Source organism: Bos indicus, chromosome 15 (assembly GCF_029378745.1).
Source record: "Bos indicus isolate NIAB-ARS_2022 breed Sahiwal x Tharparkar chromosome 15, NIAB-ARS_B.indTharparkar_mat_pri_1.0, whole genome shotgun sequence".
Lineage (NCBI taxonomy): Eukaryota > Metazoa > Chordata > Mammalia > Artiodactyla > Bovidae > Bos > Bos indicus.
Window position 1 is genome coordinate 50,031,926 of NC_091774.1, and position 21,596 is coordinate 50,053,521.

Genomic DNA, 21,596 nt, shown 5'->3' on the forward strand with positions numbered 1-21,596 from the left:
TACAACATAAAGAATTAAATATCTAGGAATAAAGTTACCTATGGAGACAAAAGAACTGCACACAGAAAATTATAAGACACTAATGAAAGAAATCAAAGATGACATAAACAGATGGAGAGATATTCCATGTTCCTGAGTAGGAAGAATCAATATTGTGAAAATGACTATACTATCAAATGCAATCTACAGATTCAATGCAATCCCTATCAAATTACCAATGGTATTTTTCACAGAACTAGAACAAAAAAATTCACAATTTATATGTAAACACAAATGACCCCAAATAGCCAAAACAGTCTTGAGAAAAAAGAATGAAGCCAGAGGAATCAACCTTCCTGACTTCAGATTATAATACAAGCTACAGATGTCAAGACAATATGGTACTGGCACAAAAACCGAAATATAGACCAATGGAGCAAGATAGAAAGCAGAGAAATAAACCCATGTATTTATGGATATCTTATTTTTGACAAATAAGGCAAGAATATACAATGGGACAAAGAAAGCCTCTTCAGTAAATGGTGCTGAGAAAATTCGACAGCTACATGTAAAAGAATGAATCAGAACACTTGCTAACACCATACCCAAAAACAAACTCAAAATAGATTAAAGACCTAAATGTAAGATGAGAAACTATAAAACTCTTAGAGGAAAACATAAGCAGAACACTCAATGATATAAATCAAAGCAATATCCTCTATGACTCACCTCCTAGAGTAATGGAAATACAAACAGAAATAAACAAGTGGGACCTGATTATATTTAAAAGCTTTTACACAACAATGTAATATATTGTATATATATATAATATGCAAGGTGAAAAGACAACCCTCAGAATGGGAGAAAATAATATCAAATGAAACAACTGAGAAAGGATTAATTTCCAAAATATACAAGCAGCTCATACAACTCAATATCAGAAAAACAAACAAGCCCATCAAAAAGTGGGAAAAAGATCTAAACAGACATTTCTCCAAAGAATACCTATAGATGCCCAACAAACACATGAAAAGATGCTCAACATCACTCATTATTAAAGAAATGTAAATCAAAACTACAATGAGATATCACCTCACACTGGTCAGAATGGCCATCATCCAAAAGTCTACAGACAATAAATGCTGGAGAGGTTGTGGAGAAAAGGGAAGGCTCTTGCACTGTTGGTGGGAATGTAAATCAATACAGCCACTATGAAAGACAGTATGGAGATTCCCTTAAAAACTAGGTATAAAACTACCATATGACCCAGCAATCCCACTCTTAGGCATATACCCTGAGGAAACCAGAATTGAAAAAGACACATGTATCCCATTGTTCACTGCAGCACTATTTACAATAGCTGGAACATGGAAGCAATCTAGATGTCCATCAACAGATGAATGGATAAAGAAGTATGGTACATATACACAGTGGAATATTACTCAGCCATAAAATGGAACAAATCTGAGTCAGTTCTAATGGGGTGGATGAACATGCAGTGAAGTGAAGTCGCTCAGCCGTGTCCGACTCTTTGCGACCCCATGGACTGTAGCTCACCAGCCTCCTCCGTCCATGAGATTCTCCAGGCAAGAATACTGGAGTGGGTTGCCATTTCCTTCTCCAGGGGATCTTCCCGACCCAGGGATCAAACACAGGTCTCCTACATTGCAGGCAGATGCTTTAACCTCTGAGCCACCAGGGAAGCCCCAGATGAATGCAGAAACTATTAAACAAAGTGAAATCAGAAAGTGAAAGATAAATATCATATTCTAATGCATACATACAGAATCTAGAAAAATGGTACTGAAGAATTTATTTACAGGCAGCAATGGAGAAACAGACATAGAGAAGAGACTTATGGACATGGGGAGAAGAGAGGAGAGGGTGAGATGTATGGAAACTTATATTACCATATGTATAATAGATAGCCAACAGGAATTTGCTGTATGGCTCAGGAAACTCAAATATGGGCTCTGTATCAACCTAGAGGTGTGGGATGAGGAAGAAGATGGGAGGAAGGTTCAAAAGTGAGAGGATATGTGTATATCTATGGCTGATTCATGTTGAGGTTTGACTAAAAACAGCAAAATTCTGTAAAGCAATTATCCTTTAATAAATAATAAATGAATTTAAAAAATCATCCTCTGCTTCCTCATATATAAAAACTATTCTGTCTAACATTTAATATTTACCATGCCAAAAGGCCATTTGAAACACTCAATCAGCTATCATTAGCTGAAAAGGGATAACATTTTTTGAAGCCTGAAATCTTGACCATTAGTTTCTTTGGTTTTCAATTACTCAACAATGATGTTCACCATGAATGGTTTTGTCAGCTGTCATCTCATGAATCCACAAATTTAGCTGTTATCCCATTTTCTTCAAGCTTCATGATGCACACTACAGATGTTATTATAGCACTTTCTGGAGGGCCCTCATATGTGGATGAAGGTATTTTCTCTCTCTCTCTCTTTTTTTTTTTTTTTCTTCCTGGATGTACTCTATCGTGGATTCATTGACTTTGAACTCACAACAGCAGTATGAATCACACTTGAAGAAAGGTTGTGTAACACACACATTTTCTCTGTAAGGCACATTCCAGCCTTCTTGCTGTTATACTAGACAGCACTATGTTTGGAGGCATTTCAAGCAGCAAATTTATCATCAAAAGTACAAAAATGTTTAAATGATGGCACAAAATAAATCACGAAGATTATTTACAGTACGAGAGCTGAACCAAGAAAGGAGAGTATTACATCAGGGACATGTATTTACATCAGGAGACTCAATTTTCTCCCTCTCTGAGCATGTCCACAAATAGCCACAAAAGCTCTGAATACTAATTTTGGGTAAAAATTGTCCCCCCCACACCCCGTTTCTTTTTACTATGTCATGTACTACTTCATCATAATAGTTTTCACTGATCTGAAATCAGTTTTATCTGAAAACAATGTATTTAATTCAGATTTCTTTTTATCAGTGTTCATACAATGTTTTTTTTTAATCTGTGCCTTTAAAGTGGTATCATGTAGACAATATATAATTATGTTTTTAAAATCTGCTCTGACAAGTTATCCCTATTACTTTTGATATTCAGATGTTTCACACCTAAAGTGATCTTTAATTTAATTGGATTAAAATCAGCCGTGTTTGATATTGTTTTCTATAAGTTATACTTGTTCTACTTTTCTCTTCTTTCTTGTTTTTGTTCCCTTCTTCCTCTCTTTTTTCCCCTTCCCTAGTTTTAATTGAGCACATTAGATGATTCCTTTTTATTTGCTTGCATATCAATTTTACCTATTTTTCATTTTTGTTTAGTGAGTGCCTAATCCAAGTTCACTTTTAAACAATAATATATCACTTTATGTGCTTCCCTGGTGGCACAGCAGTAGAGAATCTGCCTGCTGTGCAGGAGATGTGGGTTCAACCCCTGGGTCTGGAAGATTCCCTGGAGAAGGAAATGGCAACTCACTCCAGTATTCTTGCCTAGGAAATCCCATGCATGGGGGAACCTGGCTGGCTATAGTCTATGGGGTTAAAAAACAGTCAGACACGACTTAGCGACTCAACAACATGCCACTTTATGAGTACTGAAGGTAACTTACATTAGAATAATCCCAACTCCCAGTTTCTCTTTCCCATGTTTTATAACATTGCTGTTAATCATTCACTTACCCATATAATCATAAAATAAATTCTTACAACTATTTCTTTGAATAAATGGTCATCTATTACATCAATTAAAAATAAAGTATCTAGCTTCATTATTCCATTTCTGATGCTTTTTTAATGTGGATCTAAATTTCTGACAATATCATTTTTCATTACTCTGAGAAACTTTTTAAAGTAATTCTTTCAGTGTCAGTTTATTACCTATTGATTCTCTGTTTCTGCACACCTGAGAAAATATTTCTCTTTCACTTTTGAAGGATAATGTCACTACATGTAGAATTTAGACTGTTTTTTTTTTTCCTTAGAATACCCAAATATTTCATTCCACTCTATTCTTGCCAAAGTGTTAAATATCTACCATATGATCTAGCTATTTCATGCCCAGCTATTACTCAAGATCTAATGCAAGCTTTGGATTTTACAGTCTAAAATGCATGACTTATATTTCATAGAAAGAATAAAAAGTAAAAGTATTGAGAATGTCAGAAAAGTTAGAAAGCTTTTAACAGGATAGAGAGATACATGAACATAGAGAAGAAAAACAAAGTACAACTAAAAGCAGTAAATAATTTATTAGAAGCTAAGCAGTGTGGAATCCAGCACATAACAGTTCTGATTCCACTTATTTTGTCAAATTTATTTTGGCTAACTTTATTTTATCCAAAGTTAGGTTACTTTAACAAGTCTATCCCCTTTGGGATCTTATGATACTTTGGTGATAGTAAAATGATCAGCTGTTCTACCCAAGAGAAAAATTACACATGCATTTCACATTTTCCCAATGGTGTTGCCAGCCATGGCAGCAGTATGCTCCTGTGGCTGTATATTATCTTCCTTTTGAAATAAACAGAGATCCCAGAAGTGTATCCCCAACCAAGTCTCATGAGCCTATTAACATTATTGTTTCTGCGTAAAACCCTCTAGTCTTCTGACATTCTTAGTCACTAGCACTGGAATAGCTATGTTTAGACAACTGGTTCTTGACCTAAAGAATAATGAATCAGGCCTCTACTTTGCGGAGTTCATGATACTTGAGGAAACTGTATTATATTTTCTTCTCAAAAGCAGACAAACATTACTAGAAATTAAAGGGTCATAAAGTGATCTAATTTTTAATACCTCTCTAGAAATATTTTTAATCCTCTATTAATGTCTGCTATCTCTATCCTGAACTTCAATAATTCCAGATTTACTCTCACTGGTTTTCCTGGCTTAGAAGTTGACTATCTCTGGCTCTCCATCCCTTTTGCCTCCATTTATGCTATGGTTTTCCTGGGGAACTGCATGGTGCTCCACGTGATCAGGACTGAGCCGAGCCTGCACCAGCCCATGTTCTACTTCCTGGCCATGCTGGCCCTCACTGACCTGTGTGTGGGGCTGTCCACCGTGCACACAGTGCTGGGAATCTTATGGGGGGTCATTGAAGAGATCAGCCTGGATTCCTGCATTGCCCAGTCCTATTTCATCCATGGTCTGTCCTTCATGGAGTCCTCTGTCCTCCTTACTATGGCTTTTGACCGCTACATTGCCATTTGCAACCCACTACGCTATTCCTCCATCCTAACTAATGACAAAATCATGAAGATTGGGGTGGCAATCTTATGTAGGAGTTCTATGCTCATACCTCCAGTCATTATTCGCCTAAAGTTCTTAAATTATTGTCACCCCCACATCCTTTCTCACTCTTTCTGCCTGCACCAAGACTTAATTCGAATGGCCTGTTCAGACATTCGCTTCAATAGCATCTATGGTCTGGCCCTGGTGATCAGCAACTTGTTGTTGGATGCAGTGCTCATCATTATCTCCTATATCATGATCTTGTATGCAGTCTTAGCAATTGCATCACGAGAAGAGAGAATCAAGTCTTTGCAGACCTGTGTATCTCACATCTGTGCTGTTTTGGTTTTCTACATCCCAATCATTGGTCTGACCATGGTTCATCGTTTTGGCAGACACCTCTCACCCTGGGTTCATGTTCTCATGGGCAATGTCTATATCCTTTTCCCGCCCTTGATGAACCCCATTATTTATAGTATCAAGACTCAGCAAATACGAAGAAGAGTCCAGAGATTGTTTTACTTGAAAAAATGTAAGTCTTAATATCAAATGTGAATGTATTTAAAAGTCAGCAAAGCAGTTCAAAAGGGTAAGAGTCAGTGAATAATTAAAATATGTTTAATTACTTTCATTTGAATGAGGATTTCCATTTTACAAATACTTTTCTCTGCATTTTCCTTGAAACTATCATATCAGTGAAATCAGTTACACTGTCAATGATTTTTGTATATCTGAAAATACATATATAATAGCTTCCAAATCATAATAAGTTCTGAGGTAGTTTAGCTATTAAAATTCATCTCACTATGGCCAGTTTGGGATTCATTCATTATAAAAAGGTACATTTTGCTGATTAAAATCCCCCAAGTAATTACTTAAGGACCAAAATTTATCTTACTCAAATTCTCCGTACTGTAAATGACATTCTTGTTTATTGTCTACCCATTTTCCCAGTTTAGTCCCATGGCAATGTAACTAAATAAGCCTAAAAGAAAATTTGACCTTTTTGAATAAATTTAAAAAGCAATGAAGCAAGCAAACAACAAAAAATTAATCTTGATGCTTTTTGCCCATCAGCCAGTCTTCCCCACTCCCACCCTACTGAACTGGAGAGAGAGACAATCAGTAATTTCCAGAGTAGAAAAAAATATATACTTTTGTGATTAGTTTTATTTTCTTAATCCAGGGAACAATACAAATAGCTATTCCACTTGAAAACCATTTGAAAATATTTCCAATGAACCCATAGATCATTTAAATCCAATGGGGAGAGAATGTTACTGTGATCAAAGAAAAACATTTCTAATTTATCTCCCCATCAAGACTCTGTGGTAGATGCTATTTTCTAATACATATATTATTTGTAGTTTAAAACACACAAAGATTAAACGATATGTCAAATTTTTAGGTGGTAGTAGGTGATGTGACTTGAATATATTCTGTTTTATTTTCAAATCACATGAAAAGTCTTTCTTTCCTATCTCCCCTCTGTACTTTTTAACATGAAGTTTGTTAAATGGTTCCACAACCCTCATAAAACTTTCATAAAATAAAAGTGAGCAAAAACACAAATAAATCATGGATAGCAAAATAATGCACACATTTGAACTCTTGGTATGTGTAAATTTCCTTAAGACATTATTGTTGCAAGGATATTTATATAATCTACTTGATATGTTTCAGGCATGTTTTGTTAATGCATACTTTCAAGTAGTAGTTCACTCGGTTTAGATGTACATGCACTGTCTGATAAATTCTCAAAAATATTTACAGTCATAAAATCACCACCACAATCAATCAAGATATGGAATATTTCCATCACCCCACAAGTGCCTTTTATCTCTTTGCAGTCACTCTTCTCCCACAGCCACAAATTCTCCACTGCCTCCAAACTAATTTCTATCATAGGTTTTGCCTTTAAGAGAGCCCCTATGTGTGTGCTCAATTGTGTCTGTCTCTTTTGTTACCCCATGGACTGTAGCATACCAGGATCCTCTGTCCATGGGATTATCCTGCCAAGAGTACTGGAGTGGGTTCATTTCCTACTCCAGGACATCTTCCTGACCAGGGATTGAACCCTCATCTTCTGTGTCTCCTGAATTGGCAGACAGATTCTTTACCACTGAGCCACCTGGGAAGGACCTTTTAGAGAAGATCCCATAAATTGAATCATAATCTTAATGTAATCTTTTTGTCCAGATCCTTTCACTTGGGATAATACTTTTGAGATTCACCTTGTTGTTGTTGCCTGCATTCACAGCTCTTTTTATATTTGAGTTTTATTCCATTATACTACATAGGGAAAACTATGCATTAATTGATTGGGTTAGCATTTTATAGTTTTGATTTTGAATGAAGCAGTTATAAACAGCTACACCATGCAATTTTAAAAGCAACTCGCTAATATTGTTAGAGTTTATTTTTAATCATCACAATAACAATTATAATGGTCATAAAATAATAAGTAGGTTATATTTATCAGATTCCTATTATATGCCAGGCACTGTGGAAGGACACAGTAATGATTCTCACTGTTGATCTTAGAGCCAGTCCATGGGTAAATCATAATCAGTCAGTTTTGCAGATGAGGAAGTTGAAGTAAAAGGATTTTAAAAAAGAAAACAATTGTGGGGCACTTTAGTCTCACAGCACTTTTCCCACTGCCATTACTGTACCGTTTTGCATTGCAGTTATCTCCCATCATTCTATTTGTTTTTATTGTTGGTGGTGTTCATGGTGTGAGTTAAAAATTTTAAATTGTGTGTTGCTGTAAATATAAGTTTTCAAATGCATTAGCACTTGACACAACCATTTAGTAGGCCATTCTTTCATCAGCCAGTATTATGATATAAAAAATTCTAATGTAACAGGTGTTGTACTTTATACTCAAATAATAACATATGATGAGTTTAGTTTATTTTTAGTCTTATCTTCTCTCAGAGGGCCAATGGTTCTTCCACTTAAAATGTCAATTAAAGTTTTTGAGTTTAAAAAAGATATTTGCTGTGGTGTCATATTTTCTGTCAATTGGAAACTGATATTCTCTGCCAGGAAATTTCTTTCTTCCACAGGTCTCTGCCACTAACTGTCACCTCTCTACAAACCCCTCATCACCGTGAGCATTGAAGGGGAAGCTGACATGGCCCTGCTTTCAAGAACTGGATGGGCCTCTTTTCTAAGTCTGTAACACTTGGCAGACCCTTGCTGAATGAATCTTATCTTACCTCCTCACTCTGTATGGAACGCTGATTTTTCTCATCCTCTGCTGCATTTTGACTGATTTTCTCTTCAGTCTAGTTAGTAATCCAACTGTAAATGGCTTTTAGTCTACAAGCTCTGAAAACTGACCCATTTTCTCTTATTTCCCTGACTCTAAGTTGTTTGTTTGTTTGTTTAAAGCCTTTGGTTGCAGAATCATTTTTCCCTAGGCATGACAGTTCCCTTGACAACTCTACTAGTCAGCATTCACCATGATTTTTGTGTCCCCCACATGCTGTAAAGAACACCTAGATCCATGTGCTGCATTGTGGAAGAGCAAGAAACTGGTTCCCTCATTGAATATACCATGTGCTAATTTTTACCCTAATGCTGATCTCTGACTATGGCATGAGACAGTTTGCATGGAAATTTCCCTCAGGAGATAAACAAGTAGTAGGTTATTAATCTCCTTCTGCTTTTAACTTTTCCCTCAAAACACATTGGGTTTCTAGCTTCTCATGCCCTGACACTCTAAGTGAGGGGCAAAGAATGCAGCTGAACCTGAGACCTTGAAGATTATATCTTTTCAATTCTCCTTGCCTATCTGTGTTTCTCTTCTGCATCTCGTGCTGAAAGGGGTTCCATTACTCTTCTTTTTTTTTTAATTTTTTAAATTTTAATTGGAAGCTAACTACTTTACAATATTGTATTTGTTTTGCCATATATCACTCTTCTTTTGTTTTAATATCTAAAAGAAACTTCCTCTACATCCCAAACTCTTTGCTTTCTGTCTTTGTTCTAGCTGGTACCTTCTAACAGAAGTAGTTGATAACAGTAGGATGCTGGTGAAAGAAAAGAAAAATCAATAATATCCAAAAGGCAAAATATTATATATATATATATATACACACACATATATACAAATATATACATACATAAATATATATATACATATTCTGAATGGTTTCAACTAATTCTTTTCTTATGATAATACATCTGAATTTTAGCAAATTCTACTTGTTATAAAATAATGCTAATACATTTTTGGCAAAAATAAAACATTTTTTTCCATAGTATTATATTTAAATCAAGTCCCAACACCAACATGACACTGCAAAAGTGCAAACTAAACTTTACTATTATATTTATAAATGATTATTGACATTTCAGTTCATTTCAGTCACTCAGTTGTGTCTGACTCTTTGTGACCCCATGGACTGCAGCATGCCGGGCTTCCCTGTCCATCACTAACTCCCAGAACTTGCTCAAACTCATGTCCACCATGTCGGTGATGCCATCCAACCATCTCATCCTTTGGTATCCCCTTCCCCTCCAGCCTTCAATCTTTCCCAGCATCAGGGTCTTTTCTAATAAGTTAGTTCTTCGCATCAGGTGGCCAAAGTACTTGAGCATCAGCTTCAGCATCAGTCCTTAAATGAATATTCAGGACTGATTTCCTTTAGGATGGACTGGTTTGATCTACTTGAAATCCAATGGACTCTCTAGAGTCTTCTCCAACACCACAGTTCAAAAGCATCAATTCTTCAGCTTTCAGCTTTCTTTATAGTCCAACTCTCACATCCATACATGACTACTGGAAAAGCCATAGCTTTGACTACATGGACCTTTGTTGGCAAACTAATGTCTCTGTTTTTTAATATGCTGTCTAGGTTTGCCATAGCTTTTCTTCCAAGGAACAAGCGTCTTTTAATTTCATGGCTGCAGTCCCCATCTGCAGTCATTTTGGAGCCCAAGAAAATAATGTCTCTCACTGTTTCCACTGTTTCCCCATCTGTTTGCTATGTATCAATGGGGCCAAATATCATGATCTTAGTTTTTTGAATGTTGAGTTTTAAGCCAGCTTTTTCACTCTCCTCTTTCACTTTCATCAAGAGGCTCCTTAATTTCTGCCATAAAGGTGATATCATCTGCATATCTGGGGTTACTGATATTTCTCTCTGCAACCTTGATTCCAGCTTGTGTTTCATCCAGCGTGGCATTTCACATGATGTATTCTGCATGTAAGTTAATAACCAGGGTGACAATATACAACCTTGACGTACTCCTTTCCCAATTGGGAACCAGTCTGTTGTTCCATGTTCACTTCTAATTGTTGCTTCTTGATGCACACACAGATTTCTCAGGAGGCAGGTAAAGTGCTCTGGTATTCCCATCTCTTTCAGAATTTTCCATAGTTTGTTGTGATCCACATAGTCAAAGACTTCAGTGTAGTCAATGAAGCAGAAGTAGATGTTTTTCTGGAAATCTCTTGCTTTTTCTATGATCCAACAGATGTTGGAAACTTGATCTCTTGTTCCTCTGCCTTTTCCAAATCCAGCTTGAACATCTGGAAGTTCTCATTTCACATACTGTTGAAGCCTAGCTTGGAGAATTCTGAGCATTATGTTACTAGCGTGAGAGTCTATCACAATTGTGCTGTAGGTTGAACAATCTTTGGCATTGCTTTTCTTTGGGACTGGAATGAAAACTGACCTGTCCTGTGGCCACTGCCGAGTTTTCCAAATTTTCTGGCATATTGAGTGCAGCACTTAACAGCATCATCTTTTAGGATTTGAAATATCTCAACTGGAATTTCATCACGTCCAGTAGTTTTGGTTCTGGTGATACTTCCTAAGGCCCACTTGCGTTCAGACTCCAGGATGTCTGACCCTAGGTGAGTGATCACACCATCGTGATTATCTAGATCATGAAGATCTTTTTTGTATAGTTCTGTGTATCCTTGCCACCTCTTCTTAATATCTTCTGCTTCTATTAGGTCCATATCATTTCTGTTCCTTATTATGCCCATCTTTGCATGAAATGTTCCCTTGGTATCTCTAATTTTCTTGAAGAGATCTCTAGTCTTTCCCATTCTATTGTTTTCCTCTATTTCTTTGCACTGATTCCTGAGGAAGACTTTCTTATCTCTCCTTGCTATTCTTTGGAACTCTGCATTCAGATATATCTTTCCTTTTCTCCTTTGCCTTTAGCTTCTCTTCTTTTCTCAGCTATTTGTAAGGTCTCCTCAGACAACCATTTTTCCTTTTCTCATTCTTTTCCTTGGGGATGGTTTTGATCACCACCTCGTGTACAATGTTACAAACCTCTGTCCATAATTGTTCAGGCTCTATCAGATCTAATCCCTTGAATCTATTTGTCACTTCCATTATATAATTGTAAAATATTTGATTTAGGTCATATCTGAATGGTCTAATTCCCTACACTCTTTAATTTGAGTCTGAATTTGGCAATAAGGAATTCATGAGCTGAGCCACAGTCAGTTCCTGGTCTTGTTTTTGCTCACTGCAGAGAATCTCTCCATGTTTGGCTGTAAATAGTACAATCAATCTGATTTTGGTATTGACCATCTGGTGAAGTCCATGTGTAGAACTGTCTCTTGCATTGTTGGGAGAGTGTATTTGCTATGACCTATGCATTCTCTTGGCAAAACTCTGTTAGTCCCTATTGACATTTACTGGACACTTATTATGTTCCAGATATTGTTATAAGGGTCTTATATATTTCCTCAGTTTAACAAAATATCCACATATACAAAATAAGTTTCCTAAGATTTTATACCTAGGAGCAATGGAACCAAGATTTGATTATTAGAACTCTGACTTCAGAGATTTTCCTCTTTAGTCACAAGCCTACACTGTTTCCTAATGCTTCAAACTAGTAATTCCAATTAATTACATGAAAATGACTGCACTCTTATTTTTTTTAACTTCACTCTTAATAAAAGTATTTAAAGCCTTATACTTTTTCATTCTTAAGTTTTTCTATGATTCTATATATTCTCTGCACTATTTTGTCTTATAATTGCTAATCACAATTACACTTTTCTGACTCCTCTATTAACAGTTTCTTTTGTGATATACATTTCTTCAGTTTCTGCCTGATATGTCAGATACACATTCTTTTATCAAATGTAGTAATTATTTTTGCCATTCTGTGCTGCTTTGTGGCAGGATCTTAATTCCCTGACCAGGAATTAATTAATTAATTAACTTAATTCCCTGATTCAGCAGTGACAGTACTGAGTCCCAAAGCTTGACTGCTAGTAAATTACGCAGATGCACATTCTAAAGTTCATTTTAAGTAACACGATATTCAGATATCTAGGAAATGTTTTAAATGTTGTATTAAGACTCCTTAGCAAGGAAAAGAGATGAATCTTAGTCATTAGCTCCTGCAAGAAGACACATAGTTCCAGAACACATTAACTGGCCTTGTCTCTGTGAAGAACTCTTATTTTTTTTTGAACTTTTGCTGAATTTTATAGGGCTGGTGCTTTCCTCTTGGAATATTAAATCCTTGCACTTGCTGGATCCACTCTGAAGCCTCATTGATTCTCTCATTGCATCATTAGTTCTCATAGCCCTCCCTGTGTCTATGGCTGCAAGGCAATTTTGCAAACAATCCCAACCCCATTGTTTTTAAAAAATATGTGGTTGGATGTTGGAATAGCTCTTTAGAATTATTGCCTTTGTAACTAGTAGTCTGTTTCTTTAACCTGGTCCTACATTATAATTAAAACACATTTACTTCTCTTTTTACTTTTATTATCTTACCAGGACTATCGTGTTTTCAGATTTTTTTAGCTTCTCTATAACCTGGAGGTTGGTAAAGAGTTCCAGTGGGCTCTTAGCAATTTAAAGAAAACAACCGGAGTCACACTGTGCCAAATGCACACTATTTGACAGTGACCTATGCTTTATCTATTTCTTTTAATCTTCAAAAATATTGATATTTATGAGATCTTGGACTTTGTGCCTGCTAAGTTGCTTCAGTTGTGTCCAACTCTTTGAGGCCCTATGGACTCTAGTTCACCAGGGTCCTCTATCCATGGGCATTCTCCAGGTAAGAATACTGGAGTGGGTTGCCATGACCTCCTCCAAGGGATCCTCCCGACCCAGAGATCCAGTCCACTTCATTTGCATGTCCTGCATTGGCTGGGGGATTCTTTACCACTAGCACCACCTGGAAGTTCAGTTCATTTCAGTCACTCAGTCATGTCTGACTCTTTGAAACACCATGGACTGCAGCACACCAGACCTCCCTGTCCATCACCAATTCCCAGAGCTTGCCCAAACTCATGTCCATTGAGTTGGTGATGCCATCCAACCATTTCATCCTCTGTCATCCCCTTTTCCTCTTGCCTTCAGTCTTGCCCAGCATCAGAGTTTTTTCCAATAAGCCCCTGTGAAAAGGTACTTGCTATCTCTGTGTAAGGCTGACAATGTAGCTAGAACTTAAATGTGTGAACTAATGTATGAGGAGGTGATCAGACCTTGTGAGGTACTTAACTCCACAGGAAGGCATGTCCAAGAATTGTAAATATGGGAATGCTCCATGATGCTGATCCACAGAGGAAAAAATCCCAGGATTAGTGTGGCTTTAAATATAGACAGCTGAGGGAAGAACAAATATATGTGGAAAGAGAGGGGATTTTCTTTATAAAAATATTGTAGTGGTTTCTTTATCTTGCATACTCTCAATTACATAGCAACATAGAGCTGGTCTTATTAAATAATTTGGGGTGGGCTTTATTCTTTACCATTTTCTGATAGAAGTTTTTATGGAATCCATATTATTTGCCTTCTAAATGTTTGATTGTATTCATCTAGCAAATTCATCTGGGTCTGGAAAATTCTTTGTTGGAAGGTTTCAAACTACAATTTCTCAAGTAGGTATGAGAGTAATTAGATTATCTATTTTTTTCAAAATGAGCTTCAGTAGTTTGTACATAGCAAGGGATTTTCTCTTTTGTCATAGTTATTAAATATAATGAAGCTAATTTTTATTTTGTAATTGTATATGGTTTATTTCCTGAAAATTTTGACTAAGTTTGTAAGTTATATTAATCTTTTAAAAAGTCAGTTGATACTCTCATTCTTGTAAATTTCAAGGAGATATGTGTGATATCCAGCAATAAAATAATAAAGTTATTCTTTGTAAACAGGTATCAACAGAACAATGAATCAAATTTAAAGTCCTAAAACAATATTTAGGCCAACTAGAACTCCAGGAGTTTGTGATGGACAGGGAGGCATGGTGTGCTGCGATTCATGGGGTCACAACGAGTCGGAAACGACTGAGCGACTGAACTGAACTGAAGAATTCACAGTCACTATAGTTGATTGTACATGAATACACTCACATTATGATTTTAAAAGTTTTAAAATGGACTTTAAAGATAAAACTTACAGAGTTTTTTCTTCTACAGAAGAGAAAGAAGAATAGAAAGTTTTACTGAGTATAATATACTTCTAAGTTTAAAATATTTTAAAATTTTGATGTTTATATATGTATGGGAAACAAAAATTTGCCAAAATCACTTCTGTATACTTCTGTTTTATTTCAATATCTAGGGGAAATAGCACAGAATTTAAGCAAAATAGTAAATACAGAAAGAATCAGAAACAATACAATTAATTGGTAATCATATAAAAATCTGGAAATCATGATAAACTTAGACTTCTTTTCCTCACTGCTAACTTGTAGAATAAAATAGAAATTCTATTTTTACTTACCTAAAAATTCTACTACAAAAATGTTCAAAATATCCTCCATCAGGGTAAAAAAAAAAAAGAAGAAGAATTTCAACAGACAATTAAAGTAATTAAATATAAATCCTGGATACTTAAGCAATTAAGAAAATAATAGGGACATCTGCAGGGGAGGTAGAATAATATAAAGTCATGCTAATGGTAAATATCTCATCATGTATGGGAAAGAATCACTAGATAAAATTTATTTATAATTAGTTTAATTTAAATGTTCTTTTAAAAATATACACACTATCAGGAGAATTCTATATATTCTACCAGAATTTCTATGCAAATACATTTGTGTGTAAGATTTCATACATTAATATATGTGTGTACATTCCCTTACTTAAGATCATCTGATATGTATCATTCTGCAACCTGTAATTTCTCTTTAAAATGGTTTAAGCTTATTTCCATATTAGCACTTTGTAGTAACATATTCAGTAATAATTCTACCCAATTTTTAAAATGTATTGCAATACATTCATCCTATGCATTTATATTTCTAGTTTTCATTTTTGTCATCAATGCTCTGAGGATATAAACATGTTAATGAGTTTTCATTAGTACTTGTACAAGTGAACATGTAAAATATTCTTTATTATTTATTATTTTATAAATCATTTATGTTCTCAGACATCTGTTTCTTTTCTTCCCTGATGAATACCTTTTACTGTTGCTAGTAAGAGTAATAATTATTACCACTATGGTAAAATAAATGCAATCTACACTGGGCTGGGAGAAACACAAGCTGGAACCAAAATTGCTGGGAGACATATCAGTAACCTCAGATATGCAGATGACACCATTCTTATGGCAGAAAGTGAAGAGGAACTAAAAACTCTCTTTTTAGTGAAAGAGGAGAGTGAAAACGTTGGCTTAAAGCTCAACATTCAGAAAACTAAGATCATGGCATCTGGTCCCAACACTTCATGGGAAATAGATGGAGAAACAGTGGAAACAGTGTCAGACTTTATTTTTTTGGACTCCAAAATCACTGCAGATGGTGATTGCAGCCATGAAATTAAAAGATGCTTACTCCTTGGAAGTAAAGTTATGACCAACCTAGAGAACATATTCAAAAGCAGAGACATTACTTTGCCAACAAAGGTCCATCTACTCAAGGCTATGGTGTTTCCTGTGGTCATGTATGGATGTGAGAGTTGGACTGTGAAGAAAGCTGAGCACCAAAGAATTGATGCTTTTGAACTGTGGTGTTGGAGAAGACTCTTGAGAGTCCCTTGGACTGCAAGGAGATCCAACCAGTCCATTCTAAAGGAGATCCGTCCTAGGTGTTCTTTGGAAGGACTGATGCTAAAGCTGAAAGTCCAGTACTTTGGCCACCTCATGTGAAGAGTTGGCTCATTGGAAAATCTCTGATGCTGGGGGGGTTTGGGGGCAGGAGGAATAGAGGACGACAGAGGATGAGATGGCTGAATGGCATCACCCACTCAACGGACGTGAGTTTGAGTGAACTCCGGGAGTTGGTGATGAACAGGGAGGCCTGGCGTGCTGCGATTCATGGGGTCGCAAAGAGTTGGACATGACTGAGTGACTGAACTGAACTGAACTGATAGTATGATTATAAAGTGATTAAGAGGAGCTTTGGCATTCATTTGAGGAGCAGATGCAGATTTTTTATTCATTCCAGTGCTTTTACTAATGTATGGTGCTAGTGGTAAAGAACCCACCTGCAAATGAAGGAGACATAGAGACATGGGCTGGATCTGTGGGTAGGGTAGATCCCCTGGAGGACCCACTCCTGTATTCTTGCCTGGAGAACACCCATGGACAGAGGACCCTGGTGAGCTAGAGTCCATAGGGTCTCAAAGAGTTGGACACAACTGAAGCAAGTTAGCATGCATACATGCTAAAACTCCATAAAGTTCTACATCTGGCAAATTTTTCTCCTGTCTCCAGAGCAAAACTAATACAATTATGTAAAGTTTAAAAATAAAATAAAATTAAAAAAAAAAATAAAATAAAATAAATTAGCTTGATGCCTCAAGATCACCTAAAATCATTATGTCCCATAATGCCTGAAATTATGCTTAGGAAAGAGGAAATATGGGCTTCCCAAGTGGCACTAGTGGTAAAGAACCCTCCGATCAGTGCTGGAGATATCAGAAGTGGGCTCGATCCCTGGGTCAGGAAGATCCCTTTGGGGAGGATATGGTAATCTACTCCAGTATTCTTTCCTAGAGAATCCCATGGCCAGAGGAGCCTGGTTGGTTACAATCCATGGGATCATGGAGTTGGACATGACTGAAGCATTGTGTATTACACACAAGGAGGGAATATAAAAGGAAATTCCTTTCTCTGTCCTGCAGGTCCAGTGTATGTAGGATGCAGACTGATTACAGTAGTATTACTGGTAATAGTAACAATAGACAACCTTCCTTCATTTTCATTACATGCTATGCAGTGTTTTATAAGCTTTAAATAAAACATTTTACTTAATCATTTTAACAACCTTATAAGTTACATAATAGTTTGTGCCTATTATAAAGATAAGTGTACAGAATTCCAGAAAGAGTAAATGTACTCTGCCAAGGCCATACATCTGAAATTCAAGACTTGAACTTAGAGCCCAAATGCTCAGCTAATACATTAGGATGCTAAATACATGAGTACTATTTTCTCTGATTTACAGAGGCCATATTATAGGAGAATAAACTAAAACCCTGATAAGCTGATTTGACTTTTTTTTTTTTTTCATTTTTTTTAGTGTGTGTGGGTGGGCTGTGTCTTCAGTTCTCCTGTTTGTCTATATTAGCATAAAACTGAAATTAACTTTTGAATTTCTTTGCTTTAAACTTGTAACAAAGCTCATTATTACACGGACTCTAAAATGTCCATGGTCTGACACTGTCCTGAAAAAAAGCAGTGAAACAAGAGTTTAACATGATCTGATTTACTCAAATCTTAATGCTATTATTCTCTCTTAATGCTGACATGATATAAGATATCCAATATAATTGTAGGTACTCTTCAATTAGTGGAGTTACATAGAGAATTAAAGAACTACGCTGTTCAATCTACATCAGCAAAATTTCTTGCTCAAAGAAAAGACCTGGATAAATTTCTCCTGAATTTGCTTGGTCTTAACTCCATAAATGATGGGGTTGAGAGTGGGTGGTACCACCACATAAAGATTGGCAAGAAGGATATGTGTATGGAGTGGTATACTGTGGCCCCCGAATCGGTGAGCAAAGAATGAAAAAAAGGCTGGGGTATAGAATAGTAATATAACACAGACATGGGAGCCACAAGTACCCAGAGCCTTGAGCCGGGCATCTTGGGAAGGAATTCTAAGCACAGTACACAGTATTAGGGCATAAGAGATGATGATAAGCACCACATCCAGGCATGTGGAAAATAGAGCCACAATCACCCCATAGTAGATGTTGACTTGGATGTTATCACAGGCAAGCCTGGCAATGCCCATATGTTCACAGTATGAGTGATGAATAATGTTCCTTCCACAGTAAGTAAGCCGATAAACCAGAAAAACCAAGGGGAAACAGATGAGGAAACTCCTAATTATAGAAGCAATGCCTATTTTTCCAATGACTGAGGGTGTTAGAATGGTAGTATATCTTAGTGGATAACAGATGGCTACATAGCGATCAAATGCCATGGCCAGCAATATGGCAGACTCTGCCACAAAGATGAAGTGGAGGAAAAACATCTGGGACACACAGCTACTGAAAGATATACCCACTTCTTGGAACCAGAAGATTGCTAACATCTTGGGTGTGGTGACAGTGGAAAGAAAGATATCTGCCAAGGCTAACATGGAGAGGAAAAAGTACATGGGCTCATGAAGACTGCGCTCAGTGAAGATCAGAAATAGTAAGAGGGTATTTCCTACAACAGCGACTATGTACATGGAACAAATGGGGATGGAGATCCACTTGTGTGCATCTTCCAGTCCTGGGATCCCAATCATGGTGTACCAAATGTCTCTAAGGTTAGTGTAGTTTGAAGAGGTTGCCATCTTTTATTCTGTCCTCTGATGCTGAACCCTGAAATAGGGTGAAGGAGAGATAAAGAGAATGAGAATCAAGTATCAGGGCTATTTTATCATATTAAGTGTGACTCTTGGCATTGCAGTAATTTAACTGCCTTAAAAAAGGATGGTAATAAGTAATGATTCAAAGATGATAAGCCAAATAGACTTCACTGACAAGAAAGTTACCATGACTTAATAGAGCTAATGCTATTGGTATTGATAATGAAAATAACAATCATAATAAACATTTAATGGGCTTATAATTTAATTCAGGCACTGTGACCAATACATTATATTTATTGACTTAGCATCATATAAGAAAACTTCTTTATAAGCTCTTAAGTATCATCAGTTTTACTTCTTGTCTGACTAGTCACTCCTGGTGATTAATTTTTTCTAGAGCTAAAGAAAAAAGTGTTCAGAATACTGGTGTGGCCTTTTAGGGAGAACAGTAACAATCATTATTCTTATGATTTAATATGAAGACTTTCATTATCAAATGAGAAGAACTTAGAGTAATATAAGTGTAGACAGTCCTTACTTTGAACAGTGTTTTTCTACCTTAAGAGTGTGCATATTGAAACCATGTTCTCTCTTTGTATGGTCCCAGGATGCATGCATTTCAGGTGAACTAATCCTGTGCAAAGCAAGGACTGATAAATCATCATTCTAACACAGAACATATGTCCTCTCATCACTCACATACATTATCTTCCTCCCTCCAAACTCACTTGCCAACCCCACTTTTTTTTTCTCTTTTCCCATTTATTTCTCCCAGCTTATATTCAAATACCTGTCCTTTCCTTCTCTTCTTTTTTTTTTAGCTCAAATTTGAATACTATTTACAGAGAAAAGAAAAAGAAAAAAAAAAAACAAAACAGCTTGTATATAACAAAATAGAAAATGAGTTTCAAGCACTCAAGAATTAAACACACAAGCATTAAACAAGTTAATGAATATTTCTTTAAGCTCACTCTGTATTTAATAACTCACTGAGGAAGGAATCAAATATAGATCATAAATATTTTCTATTTCAAGGATTCCTACCCTTGTGAAGGTCATGAAACGTGGACAACAAAACACCTCCCTTCAAAGAAGATCATGATAAAATAATTTGAGATATTCAATCACATGTGTATGACACAAAGAAGCCTAACCTTCACTAGAGAGATAATGAAAAGATTCATGGAAGTGTGGTCAGAAACAAAAAACTTCAGGAAAGAACAAAAAGACAAACAAAAAGCTAAAGTAAGGTATTTAAATCACTGTAAAATGAGATAATCTAGCTTATTGAGAGCTTAGAGATATAAGAAATATGACTGAGCAAGTAGATTGTGTCTCGAAGATAAAGAATTTTAAAAGTCATGCTAATGGCTTCGTGGCTTTGAGTTTAGTTTGTCACATGAAGAACAAATTTATTAGTCAACAGTATTTACTGAGTCTCTAATATCTTAGCAAAGTTTAAGAAGAATATAATGTGATAAAAAATTAAGATTTATTTTTTCAGAGAAACTTTTGCTGGTGGGCAATTCTTTTTTTTTTAAACCTCCTATCTCCCAGTAGCATAGCTAAACAATTCTTAATTACAAACTTTGCAATATTGTTCACTAATACATTTCAATTTCCATGTAGCTATGAGTATATCTTCAGCATCCAGTATAATACATTTTGTTGAGTAAATATAGTTTAAAAGTTGGTGAAATTTATTGAAATGAAGGAAGATAGCTACCCAGAATTGCTCTAGGAAACTTTTCCAGCAGATCAAAGCATCCAGGAATGTAGCCTTAACAGTGAAAACAGGGTCTAAAGAAGAAATACGTCTAGAAAAAATTAAAAAATAGGTCAGGTGATAGGTTATATGAGGGATAAATGAAAGGCAATAAAACATTTTGAGACATTTTGTTCTGGGAAGAATAATGATACCTCTAACCAATAAAGGGAATAAGCTAGGAGATGCAGAATTCAGAGAAAGTTAATGCAATTGTTCTGAAACTATTAATATTTAACATGTCTATGGAATGACTGAGGAAATCAATGTGACTGACTGACTCAAACTTGCCTGGTACCCTGGAAAGAGAACTGGACTAGGTATGAGGCTCTAGCTGAGCTGTAGCCTCAGTTATGCCATCAACAGACTGAGATCTTGGTAAAGGCATTTCACCACTCTGAACTCTCTATACATTCTAGATTAGAATCAAGTTAACTCATAGATGGTTCCCTTCTAGATACAGATATCTAAACTTCATTCCCCACTTGTGGGCAATCCCTTCTTTAAACTTTCTTCTCCTTTGATTTCCTTGATCCCAATATTGACCCCTGTCTTCCTACTACATTTGCATGGTTCTGAGTATTTTCTCCAAAGCTATTCTTATTATTTACAGTGTTATCATTATTGCTGTTATTATTATTGTTATTGCTCTTATTGTTCAGTGCTACTACCAGACTGTTGTGTTGAGGGCAGAATGTCAGATAAAAACATTAGACCTTCACTAGTGTCTAGTGAAGACCATTGGGCTTTCACTAGCATCTAGTACAATTTCAAGAAATTAGTGAGGATTAAGTCTGATCACAGAATGCAAGACACTGGATGTGTAACAGCTGAAAACAGCAGTGGTAGGCAA

At 36.1% G+C, this 21,596-nt stretch overlaps 2 protein-coding genes across 2 annotated transcripts; one reads left to right on the plus strand and one right to left on the minus strand.

The window, feature by feature from the left end:
• The first annotated feature begins 4,800 nt into the window (after nucleotides 1-4,800).
• On the plus strand, nucleotides 4,801-5,751 carry LOC109568957 (olfactory receptor 51V1-like). The gene has a single exon (XM_019974306.2). It carries the CDS (start codon nucleotides 4,801-4,803, stop codon nucleotides 5,749-5,751), a length of 951 nt encoding a protein of 316 aa, XP_019829865.2.
• A 12,252-nt stretch (nucleotides 5,752-18,003) lies between these two features.
• Nucleotides 18,004-19,056, minus strand: LOC109569354 (olfactory receptor 52Z1P-like). The gene has a single exon (XM_019974692.2). It carries the CDS (start codon nucleotides 18,958-18,960, stop codon nucleotides 18,004-18,006), a length of 957 nt encoding a protein of 318 aa, XP_019830251.2. The 5' UTR covers nucleotides 18,961-19,056.
• Between the last annotated feature and the right edge of the window lie 2,540 nt (nucleotides 19,057-21,596).